The sequence below is a fragment of the Platalea leucorodia genome (assembly GCF_965183815.1).
Source record: "Platalea leucorodia genome assembly, chromosome: 4".
Classification (NCBI taxonomy): Eukaryota; Metazoa; Chordata; class Aves; order Pelecaniformes; family Threskiornithidae; genus Platalea; species Platalea leucorodia.
In genome coordinates this window covers 51,298,548-51,325,683 of record NC_138826.1, presented here as the reverse complement: position 1 = coordinate 51,325,683, position 27,136 = coordinate 51,298,548, and the positions used below count along the sequence as shown (strand labels likewise).

General features: G+C 39.9%; 1 protein-coding gene across 1 annotated transcript in view; it reads right to left on the bottom strand.

Moving 5' to 3' along the window:
- The window catches only part of EFCAB6 (EF-hand calcium binding domain 6), a gene marked incomplete at both ends in the record, with an annotated part of 107,012 nt that extends 80,419 nt beyond the window's left edge, over positions 1 to 26,593 (bottom strand). The window contains 6 exons of the mRNA XM_082310186.1: positions 4,155 to 4,273; positions 13,849 to 13,985; positions 20,964 to 21,027; positions 23,294 to 23,382; positions 24,462 to 24,703; positions 26,452 to 26,593. Coding sequence (XP_082166312.1) covers positions 4,155 to 4,273; positions 13,849 to 13,985; positions 20,964 to 21,027; positions 23,294 to 23,382; positions 24,462 to 24,703; positions 26,452 to 26,593 — 793 coding nt within the window. The remainder of the gene's footprint in view (positions 1 to 4,154; positions 4,274 to 13,848; positions 13,986 to 20,963; positions 21,028 to 23,293; positions 23,383 to 24,461; positions 24,704 to 26,451) is intronic.
- Positions 26,594 to 27,136: the final 543 nt, after the last annotated feature.

The window sequence follows — 27,136 nt, the reverse complement described above, 5'->3', positions numbered from 1 at the left end:
CTGCCTGCTCAGTAGCCTGCTGAACACAGATTTTCCTTCTTGTTTAAATAAAGCTATACTTTTTATTACTTAAACTTTTGAAAATTATTTGTGTGAATGCTCAATTCCATTTAGAACTGTTCTATTTCAATTTAGTTTTGGTTGGGTACTAATATTTGTTAAACAAATATCACTCAGTTTTGCACCTCAGAAATGAACCAGAGCGGTTACCACTAATTTATCTGGATACTTTTAAAATCTCTTCTTAGGCCAGTGTTGATCAGTAATTTTATAACTATTTTACATGGACAAGGCTCCACTTCTCAAAGTGGGTGGGTGAAAAGGATCAAACTGACAATCGGAGGGCAGGAGGCGAATTCAAGACAGTGTGGGTAGGGTAGGGCTGCAGGAACACCCCACAAGCCAGGTCTCTGAATAATAGGAAAGAGGAGGAGCCTTAATTCGTAAGATTATTTCTCCACAATTTCAGTACCCCATGCAGGAAAAAAATCCTCTATTTTTGATAGTTATATTTACTTCTAGTGATGGTTTCAAAATAATCTTTGATAGTACTGCACAAACTTACAAACCTCTATACAATCACACCACGGTCATGTAAAATGGTGAGAAGAAAAAGTATTATTAAAATACTAGATATGCTGACTTCATGATTTCAAAAGAGTTTGGCTTCTTCTGATCCTACTGAAGCCAATGTGAACTGTCGGTATTCAGGGCCTTTGAACATCAGGCCATCTATTCAAAATTGGATCAAAAATAATTCCTACCACCCAAGGGGAGACTTTTGTCAGGAAGAGGATAATCATAATTCAGACTTCTGGACTGCTGGCTTCTCTCTTCTAGACCAGGATATATTTTTTTATTCTTCTGTAATTCTCTTCGTGAAGTGCTACATTTTGAGTAGTAGAAATGAAAGAGACAATGTTTGAAGCTAATGCTCTTTAACCTGCAAAGTACAGGTAAGTCTTTACTAGCTTTCTTCAGCAAAAGTAAGTTTAAATGCTTCTTTTTAAACAAAAATAAATGAAAAAATAATTAGCAGTTAGCCTCACACTCATGAAAAATTCTACTGCCAAAGTATCATATGTGTACATGTATGTACACGTTTTCTGGCAAAACTCAAATGGAAGAAGGGAGTTTATGAAATGTGGAAAAAGGGACAGGCCACTTGGGAGGAATATGGGAACGTTGTCAGGGTATGCAGGGATGCAGTGAGGAAGGCTAAGGTCCACTTGGAATTAAATCTGGCAAGAGATGTCAAGGACAACAAGAAGGGCTTCTTCAAGTACATCAGTAGCAAAAGGAAGACTAGGGAAAATGTGGGCCCACTGCTGAATGAGGCGGGTGCCCTGGTGACAGAGGATACAGAAAAGATGGAGTTACCGAATGCCTTCTTTGCTTCAGTCTTTACTGCTAAGGCCAGCCTGCAGGAATCCCAGACCCTGGAGGTGGGAAAGAAAGTCTGGAGAAAGGAAGACTTCCACTTGTTCGGGGAGGATCAGGTTAGAGATCATTTAGGTGAACTGGGCCCCAATGGGAGGCACCCGTGAGTGCTGAGGGAGCTAGCAGATATTATTGCTAAGCCACTCTCCATCATCTTTGAAAGGTCATGGAGAACAGGAGAGGTGCCTGAGGACTGGAGGAAAGCCAGTGTCACTCCAGTCTTCAAAAAGGGCAAGAAGGAGGACCCAGGAAACTACAGGCCAGTCAGCCTCACCTCCATCCCTGGAAAGGTGATGGAACAGCTCATTCTGGATGTCATCTCTAAGCATGTGGAGGAAAAGAAGGTTATCAGGAGTAGTCAACATGGATTCACCAAAGGGAAATCATGCTTGACCAGTCTGATAGCCTTCTGTGATGGCATGACTGGCTGGGTAGGTGAGGGGAGAGCAGTGGATGTCTACCTTGACTTCAGCAAGGCTTTTGACACTGTCTCCCATAACAGCCTCATAGGTAAGCTCAGGAAATGTGGGTTACAGGAGTGGACAGTGAGATGGACTGAAAACTGGCTGAATGGCCAGAAGGTTGTGATCAGTGGTGCAGAGTCTAGTTGGAGGCCTGTAGCTAGCGGTGTTCCCCAGGGTTCAGTACTGGGTCCAGTCTTGTTCAACTTATTCATCAGTGACCTGGATGAAGGGACAGTGTACCCTCAGCAAGTTTGCTGATGATACAAAACTGGGAGGAGTGGCTGATACACCAGAAGGCTGTGCTGCCATCCGGACAGACCTGGACAGGCTAGAGAGCTGGGCAGAGAGGAACCTAATGAAGTTCAGCAAAGGCAAGTACAGGGTCCTGCACCTAGGGAGGAATAACCCCATGCACCAGTAGAGGTTAGGAGCTGACCTGCTGGAAAGCAGCTCTGCGGGGAAGGACCTGGGAGTCCTGGTGGACAACAAGTTAGCTCTGAGCCAGCAATGTGCCCTTGCAGCCAAGGCGGCCAATGGTATCAGGAAGAACGTGGCCAGCAGGTTGAGGGAGGTTATCCTCTCCCTCCACTCTGCCCTGGTGAGGCCACATCTGGAGTACTGTGTCCAGTTCTGGGCTCCCCAGTTCAAGAAAGACAAGGCATTACTGGAGAGAGTCCAGCGGAGGGCTACGAAGATGACCAGGGGACTGGAGCATCTGTCTTATGAGGAAAGGCTGAGAGAGCTGGGTCTGCTTAGCCTGGAGGAGACTGAGAGGGGATCTCATCAACGTTTACAAATATCTCAAGGGCGGGTGTCAGGAGGATGGGACCAGACTCTTTTCAGTGCTGCCCAGCGACAGGATAAGGGGCAACGGGCACAAACTGAAACACAGGAAGTTCCATCTGAATATGAGGAAAAACTTCTTTACTTTGAGGGTGACAGAGCACTGGAACAGGCTGCCCAGAGAGGTTGTAGAACCTCCTTCTCTGGAGATATTCGAAACCCACCTGGACGCGATCCTGGGCAACCTGCTCTAGGTGAACCTGCTTTAGCAGGGGAGTTGGACTAGATGATCTCCAGAGGTCCCTTCCAACCCCAACCATTCTGTGATTCTGTGATTGTGATGAAGAAAATACCTTGTGAAATACACTAAATTAAATTTCAAGATATGCAAACAGATTTACATTATTTTTAAATGTACTGGAAGGGCCTTTCTCACCATCTTAACTTGAGCACCTTCTTAAATTCACATCTCCATAGATCCTCATATACACATTATGGGTAAATCTGGCAGATTTTTGCTGTGTAACCTCTCAAACACAACCTTTTTCATCCATGTACAGGGCTAACTCGCTTCACTGCCTCCATTCATCCAACAACTGAATTACTGAAACACACTTTTTCTGTCTTTGAGGAAAACAACCGTATCCTGCTCTTATCAATGACTCTTCATTCCCTAGACAACAAACATAAGCTAATGCCTTCTTTTTAAGGGTCTCCACAGCCCATGTCCTCCATGCCAATCACCTTTCATTCAGGAACGACCCCTTGTGCCACCTTGGACTGTCTGGTTCGTGCAATTTCAGACAAATATATTTTGTATCTACTCTTATTCTGACCCTCATATTTCAGAGGACCTGCCCATACATATTCACAAACTGACTTAATTACTGACCATCAATCCTTCTTAAACATCCTTCTTTGAGTTGCGCCTACAGACGCATTCCCAACACTCCAATAAGTTTGGTTGCTGCTATGCTTGAAACTACTGTCATGCTGACAAAAAAATATCTTGCTGTCACCTTGACCTCCCCAACCTGTCCAAGTTCACCATCTTCTCACTGTCTTAGAGTGTAAGTTCTTTGTTACAAAGATTACCTGTGAAGTTCAGTATGATTGAATACTGGGTGAAAACTGAGGTTCCCAAGTGCTACAAGATTCCAAGTTGCAGTAAAAAATTCTTTATCTGGGGTTTATGAGCTTGTAATGGTGATTTTATTATTTGGCCCATGTAACATGTAACCTTTTGATTTTAAAGGCAGATTTCACACACAGTTGTAGAATTTCCCCGGCCAAAGGAAACTGGCTTTCTTTTCCGCCCTGTCCTGGTTGTATCTGCTGAGAATCAGAGGCTATCAAGGTCCTATAAAATTGCAAACCAGATCCATCAAGGCCAACAGAAATACTTCTATTGATATAACTGGGAAGAGGAAAAATACCCAAGTTTCCTCTCCTTTTCTGAGCACATACCTGGAACTTCCTTTTCTGTGTTTTTTTCTTTAACTGTTTCTGTACTTATGCCAAAGTTCTTCAGAAATTCTTTATAATCCATCACATTAGAGTCTCTAACACAGTAACGGTTCCACAGCCTAGAGAAAAAGAGCCATTTTTTAGAGAACACAGCTATTCTAGATCATACTTGTAGGGAATTGAAGAAATAGGAAATTTATAAAATCTTTAGAAACACAATATGTTAAAGATTGTGAAAAAACAAATAAGCAATGAATTGCTTTTTTTCTACCTTCCCACTACATTTTTCTCTGGTCTCTTTCCTCTGCCCAAGATTATCTATAGTATACAAGTTGTCTACATAATATCATTCAAATCCTACATACAGTGCCATTTTCTTGGCCATCTACGTGGACATGAATTTTAATATATCTACAGAAGGACATTTCTCATCTAATAATATAGGAATATTATGATATTCTTAAACAAATTCCAGTCTAACTTATGATAAATTGTACCTAAACTCTGTAGCAAGTTGTCTGGATTTTATAGCAGGCTAGAAAATTTGCAGCAGCTTCATCTGGGTTAAATGGGAACCTCACTTTGCAATTAGAACTAATTTCCACATGGTATTAACTTCCACAGCCTGGAAATTAATCTTTGATTGCAGGCATTTATTTTCTAGATATTTCCCTTGATCGGCAGTGAAGTTGTTAATACTGTATACGCTTGCCATCCTCAGATTGTATCCAAATGCTTGGAAAAAATGAGGAGTTTTCACCTTTCAGAATGACAACTTGTTAGAGAATTGTCCTGGTTTCAGGTAGGATAGAATTAATTTTATTCTCAGTAGCTGGTATAGTGCTGTGTTTTGGGTTTAGGATGGGAATAGTTGATACACTGATGTTTTGGTTCTTGCTAAGTAGTGCTGAGCTGTCGCTAAATAGTCGCTAAGCAGTGCTTACACTGGTCAAGGACTTTTCAGCTTCCGCTGCTCTACCGGGTGCATGGGGGGGGGGGGCTGGGAGGGAGCACAGCCAGGGGGGGCTGACCCAGACTGGCCAAAGGGTTATTCCATACCATACGACATCATGCTCAGTATGTAAGCTGGGAGAAGAAGGAGGAAGGGGGGGACATTCGGCGTGATGGCATTTGTCTTCCCAAGTAACGGTTACGTGTGATGGAGCCCTGCTTTCCTGGGGATGGCTGAACGCCTGCCTGCCCATGGGAAGTGGTGAATGAATTCCTTGTTTTGCTTTGCTTGTGTGCGCAGTTTTTGCTTTACCTATTTAACTATTCTATTTTATTTTACTTCAGTTATTAAACTGTTCTTATCTCAACCCACAAGTTTTCTTCCTTTTACCCTTCCGATTCTCTCCCCCATCCCACCGGGGGGGGGGCGAGCGAGCGGCTGTGTGGTGCTTAGTTGCTGGCTGGGGTTAAACCACAACAAGAATCCAGGACCAGTTTATCACAAGTTACTGTGGGATTTATCTCCAGTCCCCTTCAGAAAACACTGCTGTGACTCATGCTCATGTTTTATCTTCCTAATCATGAAACCTAGAAAGATGTAGTTTTTAAAATGAAAATTAAAATTCTATTGCATAAAGAGGATCCATGAAGTCTAAAGCTAAAATGGTACCGTTAGAACATCTTGTGTATCATCACAGGCAACTAAGTTTCTCTCAACCTTCTTTGCATTTAGCCCCATAATTAATCTCTAAATGCAATAAAACCTGTGTTTGATTAAAGCATGTCTGACAAAAATGCATCTAGTTAGTCCTGGTGAATTTGTTCCAAGGACTAATAACAGAAGAATTGATTGCTTTATTTTTTCATTTGAATTTGTCTATCTAGTGAAGATACTACACTATACGATGTAGTCACCTCTTAAACTCCTTTTTCAAAGGCTAAACAGATTGTCTGCTGACATTAAGCTCGAAAACATCCACAGCATCCCTTGAATCATGATTGTGGCTTTTTTTTTTTTTTTTTTTTTTGCACAATTTTCCAACATCCTGGGAATAAGAGCGCCTGATTTGAAGCTGTGTTCTGGTTTTGACTTTGACAATATATGAAAATAAAAGTCCTATTTCTGCTCAGTACTTTTTCCAGACATCTTTGGGACATTAACCCTTTTGGAAAGCCTCATAGTAGAAGCCAAGGTCTTATGAAAAAAAGACAAATACCACCCATTTATAACCCACTACTTGCATCAACATGAGGGGCAAGGAGGGGAAATTCCACTTGCAATTTATGGGACCATTTAGGTGATAAAGAGAAGAGAACCTGGTTAGCCATTTGGCAAATTTCATTTGGGACAAGAAAAGAGAGCTGCATTGTAACATACCCTGTTTTCCTCTCTATACTTTGGGTTGTAGGGCAAAGCGTGAAGGTATGATTAGCTGCTAAGATCATCATAATTCCATCACTTTTGTGGCATACTGAAAGACAGGAATTCCCAATCACAATATTAAATTTACTTAATAAACGTGGGAAGTCATTGACTTGCCTCTTGCCTCAGTTTCCCATTTGTAACAGTTGAATTATAGTCCTGCCCTATCCATGGGGCTATCCTGGTTATCACAATAAACCACACAGCTGTTTTTGATGCATGTAAGCCATGGACATATGCTTAATTCATGGAGGACTTCACTTCTTTTCCCCAGCAATTCCCTCCCATCCTATTTCCCCTCGAGCCTTCTCTTTGAGTCTTACTAGACGGTGAGGATTATCCGTGAATTTATTTTCAAGGAAATTTTAAAGGGATTAAGATTATGTTAGCTGCAAATTGTACATATGGAAATACAGAATGAATATACAGACAGTACTCTACCATATGTGAAGGGCGGTAGAAACATATAATAAAATGGATAGATGCATTTCCACTTTGAACAAACTTTAATGCATACATTAAAAATAAAAGGAATATTTTAAAAACATTTGTGTGATTGGATTATTTGAGGATTGACAGTTCTATTTTATGAAAATGCCATGAGAAAGATCAGGTTAATAGCAAATCTCAGCATCAGGAATGATACTTTGGTACATTTTAGATCATCTGAAATTCTCCCTTGTTTACGGCTCAGTTTTTGATTTACTGAAATACCCCAACCTACAACAAAAAACAGATACATACACAAATTACCATGGCCTTACTACAGAACAGGAGCACTCTTCAGTCATTATCCTACATCAGTGACAGTTTTCAGCAACCCATGGCATACTCCGCTTTCTGTCACATGAAAACAGTTGCATTCTTTCCCCTCGGAACTTTCTACTGTTACTCCTGGGCAACTTCTGCTGTTTTGAACAAAATGGCTTATTATGGATCTGCATATATCAAAGCTGGAAAGTCAATCCCATTTAATAACCAAATAGAACTACAGAACTAATTACTGGTTGAAAATTACACTTTTGCCCGCTGTTCTTTATGCTCCAGCTTCTTATATAGGATCCCCATGAATAGGCAAGGATCACCATCATGCTTTGCACACCGTTAACCATATCCTTACAGGAGGGGCAGGCTACAATCTGGACACGTAACGAATAGAGATTGAGTTGGTCTTTGCAGCAGCCATCAAAATTGGGCCAGATAAATGATAAAAATCAATAGGAGACTTGCTATTGCCCTCATCTGGGCATATGAAGAGAACACAAATTATGTAGCGTCATTCTTGATTGATGTATATTAGTATGACTTAAAAAAAGCAAATTATCAGTCCTAATCACCACAATGATTAGTTTCCTTTCATAAATGTATTGACCAAGCAATGTATTCCCAAAGACTAGCTCTAAACACTGACAGCAGTCTCTTCCATCCTTCTCTATAGAGGGAAGGAGGATAACAAGCACTACCACAGAGTGATTCAGAAATCCTAAATTATGGTCGTCATCTGCTTGCTCTCTGGGTATGCTAGTATCTTTTCACTTACTAGAAAGGGCAACAAGCCTCAGGTATTTTAAGTTAGCCTTTGGATTGTCTTGCCCTTCCTGTCATTAAATGATTTCCCGATTTATTTCTATGACTTCCCTATTTATTTCCATATTTATATAACCTAAACCAATTCATAGGTTATCATCTAAAAAAAGGTTCCTGTACCTGCTTATGTTCAATACCTGCTTAAATTAGATCACGGTTTCCTCGATACACCCAAGATGGAAGGGCTGGATTGAAACCAGTTGAAAACAATAAAAATATGTTCGTTGTTACATTCAAGAGACACTGGATCAGACCCTCTTAAAGCCCTGTTCTTGCAAACACAGGCTTTCAGAGCAGACGGATTGCAACTACATTAACTTTACTGCTAGTTTTGGCTCTGATAGGCTGAAGCATCCAGTCCTGTGTAGCCATAAAATTCCTGAATCAGTACCATGAATACAGCTGGACTACCCAGATCCACAATGGGAGATCTTTGCCCAAGTTTTGCTTAAAAGCTAGAAAGCTAGCACATATCTCAGTGCTGATAAGACTATTACACAAACAAGTACAAGAAAGCTAAGAATTGTACTATGCATTTTAAAGTCTGTGTTTGCTTTTAATTTCAGTATATATTCCTTAAGCAACACTTCATCTGAAATTATTTTTTTTAGTTAGTAATTTTCAAAAAATTGAAGCTGACTATGCACATTTAATAAGTGTAGAAATGGCTTCTGGTTTGCTAAGTATCAAAATATGCTAATTATAAGTACAACTATTCATTATTTTCTATTTTTACACACATATGAATACCTCCTAATTGTTAAAATTGAAAAACAAACAAATGTACCCATTATACTTTTTCTGAATCCAGCCCATTGTTCAAGGAAAAGAAATCATTCTTTACGCAAAGATTTGCTCTGAAATTGCTGCCAAAGAAAATAACCTTGAGTTATTTGCTGCATAACTGCCACATGAGTACATTAAAGGTGCCTAGGGACAGCTTCGTCTTGAGCATGTGACTTTTAAGAAAAAGCTTTTAAGTTCAATATTTAAAAATTGCTGCCATATCCCTTTTCTTTCTCTGATTTTTAAATTAAATCCAGTTATCGCATATGGGAAGAAGTCAGATGGTTTTTGTTCCTATGTTTTCAATCATTTATCTAACAATGAAGGTTTGTACTGCCTGGCTGCAATGAATTCAGGATATCATTGGGATGTTAAGGAAATAAGGGTGTGTGTATATATATATATGGGTGGGTTTTCCCACAAAACTGGAGAATGTAGCCCTGGTATGAAACCTGAATAACTTTCCTGAAACATTAGGACTAGATGATCAAGACTGCCCAACTGTGAAAGCCTAAAAGCTGAAGACCTGGGATCTGTTTTTAAGGAGAGTTATATTTTTCACATAATCAAGTAAATCTTTAGATGGGCGGTCCATCCAAAAAGGGTTTACTTCTTCCTAGCAGTAACCAGGTTTCAGAACCGTTAGACTACTGGGTTTTTTTCAGAAAATTTTTAATATCCTTTTGGTGAGGTAATACAATTGCTCTGTCTCTTTGGAGCTGGGCTGGCTTATCCGAAAGAAATGCTACGAGTGCAAACAGGGCTCTCTGGCAGAGTTTGTGGATCCAAAACACATCTCTGAAAATGAATATTTTCCCCTGACTATATAGTAAGTGTCCCCAGCCCAAAAGATATGTATGGGCAGTGCCTTATGTCAGGATCTTGACAGAAAAAGCCCTTCTAATAATTACAGGACTGGTCCAAAGTCCATTAAAGTTAATTGAGAGACTCGACACTGTGTCCCAGAACAACCATATCAGGATTATGGGATAAAATATTTGTTAATCAATCCAAGGCAAATATTCAGCAGGCTTTGGCTTGAATCAGAAACAGCTGCAGAGTCCAAAAGCAGAAATCAATTCAGGAGACCACACTGTGAAGGGACAGCAGGAAGAAAAGTGGTGACAGAACTTGGTCCAAAGAACAATATTGTTTTCTTGTTTTTTCAAGATCAATGCAGAAAGAAGCATTTTTAAGGGCATTATATTATACTGTAATTCAAAACTAGAAACCTATAGGACAGCAGGGGCCCAGGCCCTATCACATGAGATGCATTTTCTCTAAAAGTCACAGCCAGAGGCCCATGCTATGAAAGCTATATTGTCCAGAGAAGTGTGATAGACAAAGGTATCAAAGAAACATGGCAGAGCAGCTGGTTGAGCATCCAATACCCTAGAACATCCCTGGACCCACAGCTTTGAAGCAGAGGCTCTTTAGATATACAGAAACCTCACTGGGAACCTCAAAAATAGAAGAAAAATTCTTTCTGATGAACCTGACTTCTTAGGCTGCTGGGTTTGGAATATGACACTCCAAGCTTCTGACCGAGGAAGGGAGCTGAGTGGGAAGAAAGGGGGATAGATCATAGAATCATAGAATGGTTTGGGTTGGAAGGGACCTTAAAGATCATCTGGTTCCAACAGCTCTGCCATGGGCAGGGATACCGTCCTCTAGAACAGGTTGCTCAAAGCCTCATCCAACCTGGTCTAAACAGTCTAAAAAGAGAGCTAGCATTTACTTTGCCTGCCTGCTTGTCTGCCCGTGACGTGCTAAAAAAATGCCTACGAAGCCCAAGGATTTTTGTTAGACTGAGGGTATATACTTTTGTCAAGGAATTTCCTAGACGGTGATTTTGAGAATCTAAATATTCCATGGGAGGCCAGAAAAGTGCCATGTGTTGTTTAGATTTTTTCTTGTTTGCTTTGAATTTTTCCTGTTTCTAAGCCATTATCGCTACTGTCAGCAGTACAGATTTTTGGACTGGTCAAGTGAGTCAATAAGGTTCCCAACATGCAAAAAAAAAAAAGTATTGTGCTTGCCCAATTTATCAGGAATTCAGAGGGAAACACAGATATAGTTGAAAGATAGTGGAGGACATTTAGATTCAAATTTCTTGGGTTGCCCATGCCTCCCCCACCAACTATGATACAGACAAAATAAACCCAGTTAATAAGACCTAAGTTGCTCACTTGGACAATGTTCTTTTAGGGCATGATGATTTTGGGAGGTATAGCTTTTGTACATTAATAAATGTGCAGACAGAGGAGCAGAGTATACTCATCTGATTTATGTTGTTCTGAAGGTTTAACTGGATCCATGCAAAATTATCAGCACAGAAGTGAATTTCACCCATGATTTTAACCATGCTTTCAAAAGAAAAGTATTTTATTCTTTTGACTAGGGAATTAATAACCTTCCTTAAATATACTATTAACATTAATTATCTTGCACTTGTACTTTGGGAAGCAAACACACTTTCAGTTGCTTTAAGGTTCATCCATCATAAGAAATTCGGGTATAATTTGAGCATATTTAAACATTCTCAATTTTACTAGGCTTCTTCAAAAGAATACCTCAGTTGTTTGTGTGATATTCTATCAACAAGCAAATAAAATAAATGTTACATTTTATCTTTGTATTATTTCTGATATTCTTTCACAGAGGTGACTCAGTATCATTATTTTTATTTGTTAAGCTTCAGAAGTTTTTCCTGATAAAACTTCATCATTTTAGAGCTCTAAACCCCCAAAATAAAAATTTGTGTTCTTTTTTATTATTCAGCACTTATGAGATGTAGTAACATTTTTATAGATTTATTACCTTTCAGATTGCAATGCCAAACACGAGGTTTATTGTCAAATAAAGCATCATTTTGGTTTTTTGATTGCCTGCTTTAGAAGACTATTGCTTCTGTTCTATAATTGCCTGTACCAAATTATTTAATTGGTTTTGTTGATATCTAATTCTGGAAAGTATCCCAACCAGAAAAAATACACAAAGTGAAATGGTGTAGCCAGGAGATATGAACTGATGAGAATTATTTTGGAAGTTGCTCAAAATGAAAAAAATATTAAAAAAAAAAAATATCCTAGAGCAATAAAGTACCATCCTAATTTGCTTCATTTTCTTTTAGGTCCCTATCCAGAAAATAGTATCTCCAGCTGTATTTCCTGATGGATTTCATAGACTCCAAAATCCACAGAAAGTCATTCAAAATCATAAGACACTAAACATTCTTCGGAAACAGAGTATGTAACATGAGATTCATGTTGGTTTAAGGCAGTTTGTAGCTGATCTCCCTGCATGTCATTGGCATCAATTCACAGGCGTTGTCATCACTTGTTCTCTTTCAACATTTCCATCATAGTGCCTTATAAGCACAATTTCACAGCAACCCATTGGCAAAGATACTAAGGAAATATTCCACATGCTCTTTGGATGTTACTCTCCTACCCCATCAGGCTTGGGCCATCCTTCTTCCTGCCGCCCCTACTGCAGTCAAAGCTTCAGCTACTTCCCACCCCCACGTCCCTGCTCTGAGCGAGCAGGCACTGCTACAGCTTCTGGCAGTACAAACTAGGAGGGGCGCTGGATCCATCATATCTGAAGGACATATGGACTCCCAATATTAATACTTAGCCACTGCTCTGCCATCGAAGAGCAGAGCAATCCAGTTTCCAGACACTATACAAACATTAATCAAGGTTCACATCGTACCTCTGGGGTAAGCAAGCCATAGTCCCTTATGCAGCTGTGCAAACTAGAGCCCTAAAAGGTTAAGCATTTCTTCTGAGGCTCCTGGTGAACCAGCTGCCAGGCCTAGATGACGGGGTCACTGAGTCAAGCCTCTCCTTGCTTTCTGGCTTCACCCTACTTGGAGGCAGTCTCCGAGTTTCCATTTCACTGTAACACTTCAACATGAAAACCATGCTAAGGGGAGAGTAAGCATATCATAGTACCCATGATACAACATTTCGCTGTTCACCACCTCAAGTTGCACAGGATGTGAAGGTGTGCTACGGTAGCATTTTATTTCAAATAACAGTGTTCTTCTAAGCCATGGGCAAAAAAACAGTCATATTCAAACTACCTCCAGGAATTCAGCAAAAGCATGAAGCAGCCGATCAGAGCTGTTGCCTTTTTCAAAGGCAAGATTTCACTAGTCACCTGCTTATCAGGATCTTTTTTCCAGTGAGAGGCAATGGCTCTCGGCTTTCTCCACTCACTGATCTCAGCAAGAGTGGGAATACGTTTTCTCATTCAGAAGCCAACAATTTCAAATGAACTGTGAAAGGGAGGGGTTCCTGGCTCCTGTAGGTATGTCCTACACACGCACTGTCCTCTTGATACGTTGGTTCTGCTGAATAACATTTCAAAAAGGTCTTACGTATATCCTGTGTCAGCCAAAGAAACTGAAGAGGTCAAGGAACAGGCTGTCCTACACCTCTTACAAGCAGAGTAAGGAAATCCTTTCCTCTCTTCACTACTTCATCTGGAAGAGCCTCTGGGGTTCTCACTATCTCTTCTGTTCAGCTTTCAGAGTGGAGTAGGCACCAGCATCTCCATGCAGACTCCTCAACCGTGTCCTGGGTCTGAGGCCAAGAACGTCCACCCCCAATGTCACTCTGTAAGACTGCAGGCAAGGGGATTCCCACATTGTCCCTCTAGTATCTTAAACCTCATCCTGAAAATCAAGTTGACTGGGATGAATTCTGATGCAGGATGCATCCCTTTGGAATGAATTACCAACATATTTATCCTTGCATACTGTTGCATCCATTCAGTCAGAGAAAGGCTGAAGGCTGCAACTTGCATACAGAAGATAAACTGGCAAATTAGCCTGCTGCAAGCAGTCCCCAGCCACTGTAATTCAGAAGATCACAAAAACTCCATCATTTATTGTTATTATTACTCTCACAGAAAAATCATGGCTGTTTCTTTACTTACTTTTCAAATTCTGAGTCCTTCATCCTAAAACAGGTGATCTCAAGGATTTGCTGTAGTGTGTGCCTCTGTATCCATCCTGCACGGCTGTAGTCAAAAAGTCTGCAGCACCTGATAATGTTTTTCACATTCTTTGCAATCTACAAATTACAGGTGATTTCAATGAACAGGAAACCAATACTGACACAACTGACACAAATGCAAGCACTGGAAAGCTTTGCTAACATATAATACAAAATGCCATTTTATACCTATCTTGATAATACAGGACAACCTTCCCCAGCACAGTAGGAAATGTTATGATAACACTCCATGAGAAATGAATATTTAGCATTTACTCAATGTCTAAGGCAATTTCTTCTTCAAATGGCACTAGTAAACTTCAAAAGTCTTTTAGGCAAAGCAATGAATTTCAGATACAATTCATATATTTTAAACAGTAGGCAGAGGATGAACTTCCTTCAGTGACTGAAACCTAGAGATTTGCTGGAAAGATCAAAGACCAAGACAGGTATACATTTCGTAAGTACCAGTGAACTCCAGAATATCAGTGAATTATTTGTTCTACATATACCAAAGCATTCTTTTTTTCACTTCACTTAAAAAATTACCAAAATCAAGAAGATTTAGAGGTTGAAAGAAGTATACATGGGACAAACTGATGAATATATTAGCATTCTAGCAATTGCAAGTCTCTTCTCCAAGTCTGTTAAAAATCTCAGCAACCGGGACCTTAAAGTAAGCTTACAGACTGAAAACTGACAATAAAAGTAGTATTGAAGGCTTCCATGCTTACTCTGTTCTGTGTTGAATTTGCTCAGCTTACAAGAATAAAGCCTTGTTTAAAAATATCACTCTTTTTAACTGCTATTTCTGCAAATGCAACCGGGGAATTGAAACTCAGGCTGTGTTCTTTCTGGCTTACATAATAGAAGCAATAATAAAGATTCTACCACTGCTCCTTACTCAGTCACTCAAATGCAGCTGCCTGAGACAGAATTAAATCCAGCTCAGTTGCATATGCTCTGCAGCGCTACCAGGAGTAAGAAGGAGGAAAGTCCTTGGAGGAAATCCTGATCACAGTGGAGCTGGTACTCCAATGCAGCCAAGATTTCATATTTTGTTTATTTTAACCAGAAGAGTCAATATTCCAAGCCCTGTACTCTCACTAAAGAGCATTATGCAGAGTAAATAGGCCTCTTTGTGGCTATAACCATCCACTGATGTAAGCAGAGTTGCCCAAAGTAAGTAGCTATGAATCAGGCAGATTTGACTACTCCTTGGCAACTCTGCCTGGAGAAAAAGGGTGGAAGAGGATAAAGCTTTTTATCTGGCTAAAGACGTGAAGATGGAAAAACAGTTTTTATTCATTAAAAAAGACTTTTTCTATAGTGCTAGATATAAAACAGCAATGGAAATTCAAATTCAAAGAAAGGATTAGACTTCACCAGGGTAGGCTAGGATTTCTCTTTCTTGCCACAACTGGCAAAACACCACAGCTCCAAGCTTTTCATGGAGACAGAAATGCAGCAATCTTGATTCATTTCTCCCTGTAATCAGATTTAACTGAAATGTATTATTTAATGAGTGAGGCAAAGGTTTGTATACTGTGGTGCCTGGCATCAGCAGGACATTTTTCTGCCAGCTTAGTACGACCAATTGTCCTTACAGGTTAGATAAGCTACATACCAACCCATTTATGCTATCAGAATCTTTCAGCAGAGACACTAGAAGCAATGTTCCTGTTTTTTCTCCGGAGCATTAGTGATATCACAGCACTTTTAGCAACCACAGGGCCTTGCCATGGTGTCTTTGGCATAACGCTCTCTGTTGTCACTGACACATGCCAGCTGGCTGCTTCTCCCCATCCCAGCAGTGACTGCATTTCAGCAGCATTTATGCATGTGAAGCACTTGGGGATCCCTTGGGAAGAAGGAGGACAATGAATATTTTAAATAATTTCTTATACTTCAGAAGAACAAAGGATATCCATTGAAAACACATCCTCTACAGGCATCACAACCGGAGGAACTTCCAGACACTCCCTTATGCAGACTGCAGCTTACTGTGAGACAATTTCCTGCCACAAACCACCGAAGCTCATTTTGCTACCCACACAAGTATTGCCAGTCACTGTATATCAAGGTATTTTCCTCAGCAAGTGTGTCTCCCACGGATTGGGGCTTGTCAGGTGCTACCTGCATCATGCATTGCTTCCCTCTCCCAGCCTTTATGGAACTTGCTTGGTGGCTCACGGTATTTGGCAAGGGTGGGAAAGAGATCTGGAAAGGGGCTTTCACGCATTCCCATTACCCCAAACTCCTGAATTCTGCCTACAGTAACATATACCACCTTTCTGGTGTTGAATGAGTCTGAGAGAGGTTTTAGGGAATCCCTGAGATAAACAGGCCCCTAGCACTGTAGCTATGAGAAGAACTGTGCTTCGCAGAGAATGCAGCAGGCTGGATGGGGAGGCAGAGAAGTTCCGCACAGATGCGCTACGATGGCTTGCCTATCTAGGGGGATAGGCATGGAGGAGACTGGGGCAGACCCAGTGTTGCCTCTGCAGGAAACAAAAGCTGCTTGCCCTTGACATGAGGATCAGAAGCAAAATCTGTGTTCAAACTTGTGGTTGCTGCCCCTCATTAGAGCTGTACAGTCACCCTAATAAACAACATATGGGAAATCTGGGGTAATTATTTGCCAAGAAAGCAAAAATAGCAAAATTTTAATGGCAGCTTTAAGAAATATGCTGTAAGGAATAAGTTGGGGACAGAGTGGTAAAACATGCTGCCTTCTTCCATTTTTGTGAAAATGTGTCAAAAATGCATAAATTAGTAAAGAAAAACCCACACTGTAACACCTGGCACTCTCTCTGGCAAAAGGACTAGAGCTCAGATGTGCTTTCAAGGCAAACCCTGCAACACAGGACAGCTTGGAAGCTTACCACCCTGCTAACCATCCTGAAGGGACCGTGATTGAGATCCACCGTCTCCAAAACACCCGTCTCTTCGAGAGCGGAGGAGGTGCGTGTGAGGCAAGCCGGCCAGGGCAGGAAAAGGAAGACCCTCAGTCACTCTGCTTCCAGTTTGTCTCAGGACAGTCTGTAGCAGTCTCCCTGTCTGACTGTCCCCTTCCCTTCGGCCAGCACACCCATGCAGAGATGTATACTTAGATTCCTGCCCTTCATGGCACCCTGGCACCAGGAGAAGAAAGGGGATGACGGGGAAGCTTTTAGAGTTGTGGTTATATACCGTATCACCAAGTGGAAGATTTCAATCTGCAAAGATCTATCAATCTAGCATATTACACGCAGAGAGATACACACATCAGATTTTGTTTGTTTTGTTAAAAAATAAAGAAAGAAAATAAATGCCTGAAAAATATTCTTCTCTTGCTATAAACACATCAGTGCTCATTTTCCCTATATTCTACTTTGGGCCATTTTGTGTAAAATCTTTAATTAAAGTTTTTCTTTGAAATTGTCATCATCAAACCAGAAGAAAGAAAGTAAAAAACGGAAGGACACAGCTGTGCATATATGAAGTGCTATTCAGTACCAAATGAATTGGAACAAAATAAGTATCGTGACTGTTATGCTCTTAGTTTTGGCTCTGTATTCTCAGTAGCACAGTCTAACTTGTCACTTTATATTGATTCCATCTGTTTACACTCTGCAGAGTATTGGCTTCCTACAGTGAACATTTCCTATTTACCAGCTGGTAAAGATAGGCCCAAACCAGATAGAAAAGAATTAGACTATTTTCAGATCCTCATAAACATAAAATCAAAAATTAATGGGGGAGGGGAGTTAAGAGTAGGGAAGAGTAAGGAAAATATATGGGCCTGATGCTTGTTCATATTGACAGCCCTTTACAACCCATTAGCAATTTTTAGAGATCTTGAAATTTGTGCAGTGAGTACACAAAAGAAATCAATTTTCAGTCCTCTTTACATTGTGCTTTACATTAATAGCCTTATTGTAAATGCAAATCAATCCCAGTACTTCAGTAATCTTTAAAGAGAAACAGTTGGGGTCTGAACTTAGCTAATATAATATTCCAGCTCCCACCAGCCAACTATGAGCGAAAGACCTCCATATAAAATGGACGTGCACATGCAGTACAGAGACATCTTTGCACTCTGACAAATTGAGTTGTAGCTATTTCTTTTTCATACTTGCTGGATTCCTTTCTTAAGGAGACTATTATCCGGAGGGGCTGACTCGCTTCAGGAGACTCCTTTTACTGTCTTTAAAAAAGACGTTTCAGGTTGCAAGCTCTTCTTGAACAAAGTTTTATTTTTTAACATTCAGGAACACTGTGTCACTGAAGTTGAGGCTCCTTTCTGTGGTGCCATGTCCTTTTGCAAGTATTACTGGGGAACAAATCCTGTCCCTATTTTTGGAGTCCTAGCAGCCAAGTCATTGAAATTGCACTCTATAAGGAAAAAGGTGGTAGATTTGGGTGCTTAGAAGACGAGCTGCCCTTTATTGAAAAAGTCTCTGCTGCGCCAGGGCAGTAGCATGCAGCCAGGGCACCGGCCAGCCAGGAACATGGAAAAGAAGGGTCTGGACTTCTGGTATGGTATGAAATTTCTGGCTCTTGTTACCCACAGCACATAAAGAAGTGCATAACTATCCCAACTACATTGCTGCCTTACTTCCTTGAACGCTGAGTCAGTAGAAAAGAGCACTTTCATGCAACATCATTTATATTCCCAGGCACACATCTGTTCAGCGTTTGGCCCTCCTTCCCAGGACAAGTTCTTTGCTTAGGAGGCAGCACTGGGGATCCTACACATTGTGGGCATTTTCCTACAGTTTACTGTTACTTTTCTTTCTTGATCAGGTTTTTTTTACCCCTTTTCTTTAAACGTGCTTTTCCCAAAACAGTGACATTCAGGAATAACGTTTTATTACATTTGACTAGAAATGATGGAAGGACTCCTATAGTCAAAACTAAACTTAGAGTTTTGCCCTGGCATTTGAAATACTCAAAATCTTTTCCTAGCTTATCTGTGCTTTAATGAGCAAGCGAGAATGACTACAAAGGCAGTAAGACTTACTTACAACAAATACAACAAATAACTTCGGTGTCATAAAAACAGACAAGGTCAGCCCTCAATCATTTGATTAAGTGAATTGTCAGCATGGCTAGAGTTTCTAAGCGCAGGCCAGTGATGAGAAATTCAAGGCCACCTCTCAGGTCTTGGTTCCTCTACGTCTTTTCACTAACCACCTGCTGCTTTTCTTGATCTTGGCCATTACGCTAGTTATGATGTCTAAATACAGGTACGTGTGGTAGGTGGTCCAAATGCGGCTTTCCGCCCATACAAGGAGAAAATTACTATTCCTTATTTTACTGAGGGACATTAGGAACTTTTTCTTTTGTGGTTTTTTTGTTTGGTTTTTTTTTAACGCACACATACAAATTCAATACCCAATCAGACTTACCAATATAAATGTATCCTTGACTGATGATGTGCATCCAAACAGAAGAAGAATAAGGTTTGGCTTGGGAATAACCACTGTGATACGTTACAGATAAATATTTAAAAGAGTATAGGAACTCTTAAGTGTGTCTGAATAATTATCTGTGTACATCATGCATTTACATATCTTGCAGTACTTATTTAACTGAATTGTTCCTGGGATATATATGTAGCAGTAACCTTGCCTTAAGTTAATGATGTTTTCTGTTAATGTACTAAAATATACGTAGGAGCTCTATTTCACAATGCTGTTAAAAAAATAACATAGAACCTTGTAAATTAAATATACCAGACCTCTAATTAGGACTTTAGAAGGTATTTTCAATTCATAAATTCTATAATAAGAAGATATTTCAGCAGTTTCTTTTGTGATAGGAAATGCTTAACATGAAAACATAAACGTTACTCTTCAGTTAGCTGCGTGTAGCCAAATGAATAAAAGCTATGATGACATTAATAACAACTATACCAAGTTATGATTGATAGGCTTTTCTACAGCGAGAAAAGATTGTCTTGGATACAATCTGTCCTAACAGCCTTGCGATATGTTAATATTTTATTCAGACTAGAGTGAGGATATATTCAGATGTCCTACTCAGTGGAAAAGAAGCAAATGGGTTGCAAATACTACTGCAGCCCTGAGGTGCAATAACAGCTGTGAAATCAGAAAGATTTTATTTCCCCCTCCCAAATTACAGGCCAAGCCCATGCCAAGCACAGCAGGAGGTTGGATCTTCCTTGGAATTTACATCAGGTTATGTTTAATGTATTTCTTCTTCTATGAACAGTCTCAGGGTAGAGCCAACAGACTGTCACACAGTGCTCTAGAAGGCATGGAATACTCCTCTCCTTGTAAATAATAACTATTATTAGGTGTGATATGTGACATTAGGTTAACTTGCAAATATCCAAATATAATAAAATATCATGATGTTGATGAACAGATTTTCATGGCTCAGTTTGTGCAAAACCAAAATAATAAAAAACTAGCTTTCCCATAGTCACACCACCATTTCCTCCTCAATTTAAAAATGTGGTTTTGTGCTGTTCAAATTTGTGTGGAGATTTAAGTAGACTGAGCTCTCAGGTGGCTGGATACTTCTAAGTAAAAAGAGTACAAAATGCCTAAAATGCCGTTCTTCTGATGTGACAGAATGTTTTACACTAGTCTTGCAAAGGGCTAAACAATTACAGAAATTTTACTGCCATGGAGAATCTAGTTTCTTAAATAAGTCAAGTGTTGTTGCTCAAGCCACAAGCATCTAGTAACTAAGAAATAAAATCACAGTGGGACTGTGCCAGTCCTACACCAGAGATTTGTTGCAAGACTGCTTGAAAGAGAGAAGTGCTTAGGTTTTTGATGCTAAAAAGGGATTCACAGTGTGGATGAGAGAGGCTTTTAAAATACTATTTAGTACTTCAGAATAATAAAAAAACCCCAAAACAACAACAACAACAAAACCTATGCCTACACGTATGACCAGATCTTCATGATACAACAACAGGACAATATCCTTTTAAACATGTTACTAAATTGACATCAGTACATCAAGAGCAGCAGCTACTTATCTGAAATGAATTACTACCCCAGCATGTGGTTTCTGTGATTACCCTGGTCAACATACTTTCTCCTTCAGCAGGGATTCCAGCTGACTTAATGTCATTGTTTGGCGACTGTGGCTGTTCAACCTGAAAACAAATATAATAAAAAAGATTAGATGAACATAAACCACGCGTGCATCACAGCACCACTGAAGACCACTCTAGGGACATCAATGGGAGAGTTTTGTTTTAGCATGTGAACAACTACAAATGCAAGAAAGTGGCTTGATCCTGCCTTTGCTGTGACTGTTCTTCACAACTCTGCACTGCCTTTGGAGAAAATCACCACAAATCTGGATCCTTGAGCAGAACAGAGATGTGGCAGCTGCTCCTCCACCACAAGCATGATGACTGTTAGTGTAAAATATTTTTTCTTGACTTATTTTTTTTGGCTGCCATAAGGGACACAAAGGGATATTAGCAGCATGATCTGGCCCTTGGGATGACAGAGTACTTGGGAGTCCCAAGGTCAGGAAAGTTATAGCGGCAGTTCTCTCCTCTCCTCTGCTCTCATCAACCGTTCTTCCGAGAACAACAAGCAAGTCTCCTCCTCCCCTTCTCCCCTAGCACAAACCTGAGATGCATTTGTCACCAGTACCTTCTAAAATTCGTTAAAAAATATATTGCCTTGCTTCTGCTTTTGTTTCCTCATCCTATTGACTTGCATCAAGCACCGGAGCAGGTCGTTTTCAGAGTCAGCTACCAGCCAAGTTTACTTTTGCTAGTGGGTTCTGCAGGCGCCAAATTCCACTCTCTGCACATCCTTCTCCAGTTTCAGCCTTAACTAACTGCTTCTGAAAAGGTTTGTCCCATTTTATTCATATCTGTATTTGCGGGACGAAGTTCTAGAAGCCAAGCTCTGCCATCATTTCAGCCTCTGAATTTAGTGGAATTGCTTGAGTTTTTTTAAATAGGGAGAGAAAGTAGCTCTGACGATGCCGCCTAGCCAAGCTCCTGGAAAACAGCACCTGCGCTGCCCTCCAGTGGTGGCATGGCACCGAGGGATGCCGGTGGCCCTGGCAAACCGGCCGCTATTTCTGCCTCCCTGCGTCGCAGGCAGTCCCAGAGCGGTCCTCTGACAAGCTAGCTGGCCAAAAGACAGGAACGTCGAAGCATGAGCCTTGCTTTCCACATTTTAGTGAGTTTAAAAGGAAATCAAGAGTAACATCTTATAGATTCTCCTTCAACACTGGAAGAAAATCCAAACCCAAGCGTACAAAAAGCTTTACCATTTTATTATATTGCATGTAATAAAGAAAAGATTAACCTTTTATTCCGGGAAAGATCCCTCATTTGTTATTTAATTAGTTTTCACTAATTAATTAGAATTTTTTAAGCTCCCTTGTCTCTCTGGGAGAAAGTGGCTTAGGTCCCTCCCTTTTTCTTCTTTTCTTTTGCTGCTCCTCTTCTTCCTCCTGCTTCCTTTCAAAGTCCTAATCCCATTTTTGTATCCTCAGTATTACACTCCCTCATTCTCTCTTTGTCTGAGAGTTTTTTTAGCTTTGCACTTGCTGGGAACAAAGTTGGACTGGAATTTACAGAATATTTTTTGAGGCAACTCTTTATTGAAGGCCAGATCATACAAACCCACAGGACAAACTGAAGGAAAAGGAATTTCCCTGCAGATCCCTTTGTAGAATTTCACCCTTTATATTTCACTGGGAGGGGAGGAGGGATGTGGTGTGAAAAATATTTAGTGCTCCACTAAGAAAGCTGCTGTGAGAGCACAGATATTTTTTATTTTTATTTTTACGTAGAGATGACTCTACTTTCCATTTTACTTCATGGAAGGTAAGAATTCAAACTTAATCCCAGTTCACACACAGCTGGTGTCTTCTCAACTTTATTATTGAAAAATTACTTGCACTGGAAATGAAGACAAATGTGAGTTATTTACTCTTAAAGGATTGAATCCTGAAACATTATAACTTTCCTATTACTGGGTCCCTTGGCTTAGCTTCTATGTTTCACTTAAAGACATGTCAAGCTGAGTGGCATGTTTTCAAATCCCTATTAAACTTAATCAGTTATTATTTCTTTCATACACAACAACTTTCATCGTTAATTTAGAGAACAGACTGATTAGTCTCAAAGGTTCATATTTTTCCAGTAGCGGATCAGTGGCTTAGCAGACCATTCCTTTCCCTTTGGCAATCAGGTAACATTCCTATGGCAACTATGCCAATTACACATACAGAAAAAGTGATTTCAGAACAAAAGTGTGTCATATCTCTATGTCACTAGAAGCTCACATTAGTAGCTAGATTCTGCCTTGCGAGCTAGACAAATCGCAAGCAATTCATGACTACAATGTAGGAACAATTTAACTGCATAATATGGAACAGTTACTTACCTTTTGGGCATGCTGGTGCGTCTGGCGATTTTAGTGAACTTTGACAGGAAGTCAAGATATGGCACAGTAACTTTGCCAATATTTGGGATCTGTATTTCAATACACATGAATGAGTCCTACCGTGATATCAGATTTTTTAAAATACTTCATTTGCATTACTCATTCTTTTCTTAAACAGCAAAAATAAATTTATCTTATAATTTTGTTTTTGTTTTGTGTTATGCATTAGTAATTCTCAGCAACTTGCCTAGAATTAAGCAAAGCATTAATTTAGTATCTGGCAAATCCCTCCCAAAAAGGTTACAACCTACAAGTCTTTCCATCGTATAAGATAAAGATTTCTCAGCTCTCTAGCTCTATGATCAGCCTCCTCACTGATGCATCCTTCCCTCGTTCCAAAAGACTATTTAGTGTGTTTCAGGTGTGTATGTGTCCCCCTAATGACAATTTAGTATTAGCAAAGAATTTAACATCAATCTTAGCTGAAATGGGCTTAACCCATTACAGACTGATTAATTTAAAATGCAAATGTAATAGATCAGTTCACCCAAATTAAACAAACAAACAAGAGTCAAGTACATTAGAAAAAAAAATTATATATATAAAACTTAGTCACCTACACTTCCAGGACAGAAATTTAAGTGTACAATAATGCTGGTGCAGATTGTGCATCAGAATCCTCCCCTATATTTGATAAGCGTCAGTCATGATATCATATAAACACCCAATGTTCCTTCAGGTCCAATGTGACGATGGTTTATAAGGTAGCAAATACCAAAAGTGAGCCGAGAAACTCCCCATGCAGACAAAAAACAGCTGGTCTTTGACTCAGAGTTCACAACCTAATCTATGCATATTCATAACACAGCATGTATATGAATTTAAGCTGTGAGATTTTTTTTAATCAAAATCTGCTAGTAAATTGCAACTCCTTCAAATAGCGAGACACGCTACACAGTCAAAATCCTCATATAAACATACCAATCATCAAATTTAGCTCATGTTACTTTTGCAAGTTTTCTATGACTTTCACTTGAACAGAAGGTTTTGACCATGTCTAGCATCTTTATGATAGTATTGGTCTGGAACCTGCTGCCATTGAAATTTTGCTCTTGACATAAATAGGAACAGCCTCTAAATGATTATAAACAGCAATGACGTAGCGTACCTCTGCCAGCACAGCATCAAATTCAGCTTCTGTTAGATGGAAGAGAAAGGTTTCAATCACTCTCCTGAATTCACCCTTTGTGACTGTCAGGGTCTGACCAACATCAAGCATCTGAAATGCTTTTTTCAGTTCGTCTTCTTTTTCATCTGTCTTTTGAAGTAAGATCTGCCCAATGTCCCAGGAGAATAATGTGGGATGTGGGACTGCAAAATATATCAGACAGTCATCAGCTACTCCTAAGTCTGGGAAAATCACATATTTTTCTCAGAATTCAATACAAACCAGTTAATTTCTAGAAATATATAAATAAATTGGTTATTGTTTGTCCAGTGATTTGAAAGCAATAAATAACTAAACACAATTGTAAGTATTTAAATGAAAGATTCCAGGGTTTCTCTTTCTGCTACTACAGCCAAAACAGTAAGTTGGAATATACACTTAAGTTTTAAAAGTTAAAAAACAATAAATAAAGTTACAGTGCATAGATGTGTTTCATGACAGCAGCCCTCCCACTTCAAACTACAGAGAGGATCTCTTTGCCCTGTAAAATTTAGAGACTTTATTCAGTTATTGAGCTTTGGGTAGAGATGTCATGTAGTAGTGAGGTCAACATTCATTGTCTGTATATGGAGTCTACGGTATTTTAGCACATGCCAGCCCTTTTGCCACTAAAAACACAACCAGCAATGGAGAGTGGAAGTACCTGACAGTGCAATATAGTGTACAGGGATGCCTTATATTACTTAAGACACCTCTGGCTCTCATTAGACTTGAATAAGAACTAAACAAGGACCAAAAGATTTGGCCTGATGTTTCTTTTGGATTCATAATGAGCCAAATTCAGACACAGCTATGAGCATTTAACTACCTTGTACTTGAATCAAAGGAGGTTTTGTACACAAATCTGAACACTGGGGCTAGTTCATAAGCATTTATGTTTTTTCCAAACTTTAATTTAGGATCTGCTGTTAAACAAAATGTTTCAGAAGAAGCTTTGTTTACAAAAAGCAAGATGGCAAAATACAGCTTTTTGTTATTTACAGCTTTGCTGCAATTTTATGAGAGCCAAATTTTTTCTTATGCTCATCCCTTCCTTACAATGAAAGTATACAATCATGGATGCCTTGCACATTTCATTTCAACTTAAAGCCATTCCGACAAAAGAAAGCATTCAAATTCACAGCTGGATACAGCCTCGCTGAAATCAATAGAGCTGTCACAGCTTACTCCTACAATGAATCTGACCCTAAATCTAAAACTACGTGGCAGAGAGAGGAGGAAAAGTGACACAAATCATGATGGAGGAAGCCTCTCATGATAATAATTAAAAATTACTTGCAAGAGGAATGTCCACATTGGGATTAACAGCAAATTCATACTTGATTGGAACAAACTATAAATCTTACTGCTCCAGAAAATGAGCTTTCTGTAGTAAGCGTATAGTCATTTCAAATGAGTTCCCAAAGGATAAGATGTATATCAAATCTGGTAATGTGTTATAATTGGAAACAATGATCTTGTAGTGACTTCAGAACAGAAGCGAGACACTGGCCCAAAGAAGGCATCTTTCTCAAGTCCAATGGACTTCAGAGAAGGGAAGACAGTAAAGACGCTGTTTCCTCATGTACAAGCAAGAGGAACAAGACTTGGGTGAGAGGGGCCATGGCTCCCTCTTCCACCCTCTCTCCGTCAGTAGAACTACATTGATTTTTTTCATGTCCACAGAATCCAGCAAACATGGTGTATCTGTAACAGACAACTTCTCTCAAAGTAGCGAGGGAAATATGCCCCAAACGCTAAATAGCACACAGGCTCCTTGGCCGCTGCAACTTGCTACATTGAAAGGCACCACTGAACCCCAAGCAAACAGTAGGACAGAAAGGACTGAGAGGCTGATGCCAGCTGCAAGTTACACAATGCTTGTCCTCTGAGCAATAGAAGGATTTTGATTTAAAGTCCCAAGACCAAACATTTAGACTTCAGTACAAACCTGCAGCTGATTTAATTGAGCGCCACCTGCTGCCAGACAATGATGCTCTGTTTTGTGTAGAATGAGGTCCCGGGGTACGTGTGATGCCGCGAGAGGAGAGGGGCAAGGCACTGAGGTCTTCTGCAGTTGTCACTCTGGCCATCGTTTCCCTGGATTTAAAGCAGGACTATGAGAATACATCAGAATAGAGGACACAAAAAGCAGCAGTGTGGCTGGCAACAACAACAAGAGAGACAAAAACTGATTTCTTGACACGAGATCTAATTTGCTGATAAAAATATTGACTGAGATAGTTCTTGCTGACTAGCAGTGACCAGATGAGAGGAGTTCACAATTTCTGTGGTTGTGCTGGATACTATCTCCTATGTCAGCACTTTCAGGTATGCAGTTTGGAGTAGGAGACCAGAGTGGTAGATTAACTCTTCTACCAAATAACACAGAATTATCTCTGGAAATGTTTCTGGCCATTATCTTGAAGGCTATGCACATTAAAGTACTCTAAAAAAATCTTTAAAAACACAACCTTTTAGTTAAGAAAGCCTGTTATTTTATTAAGCAGTATGGTTGCTTAGATGTTTATTTAGAGTTTTAGGCTTTTGCAGGAGAAAAATACGTGTACCAGGCACCAGCTCATTACACTAATTACTCTGTTTTATGAAGAGCTATTATTAATTTTCTGCACCAG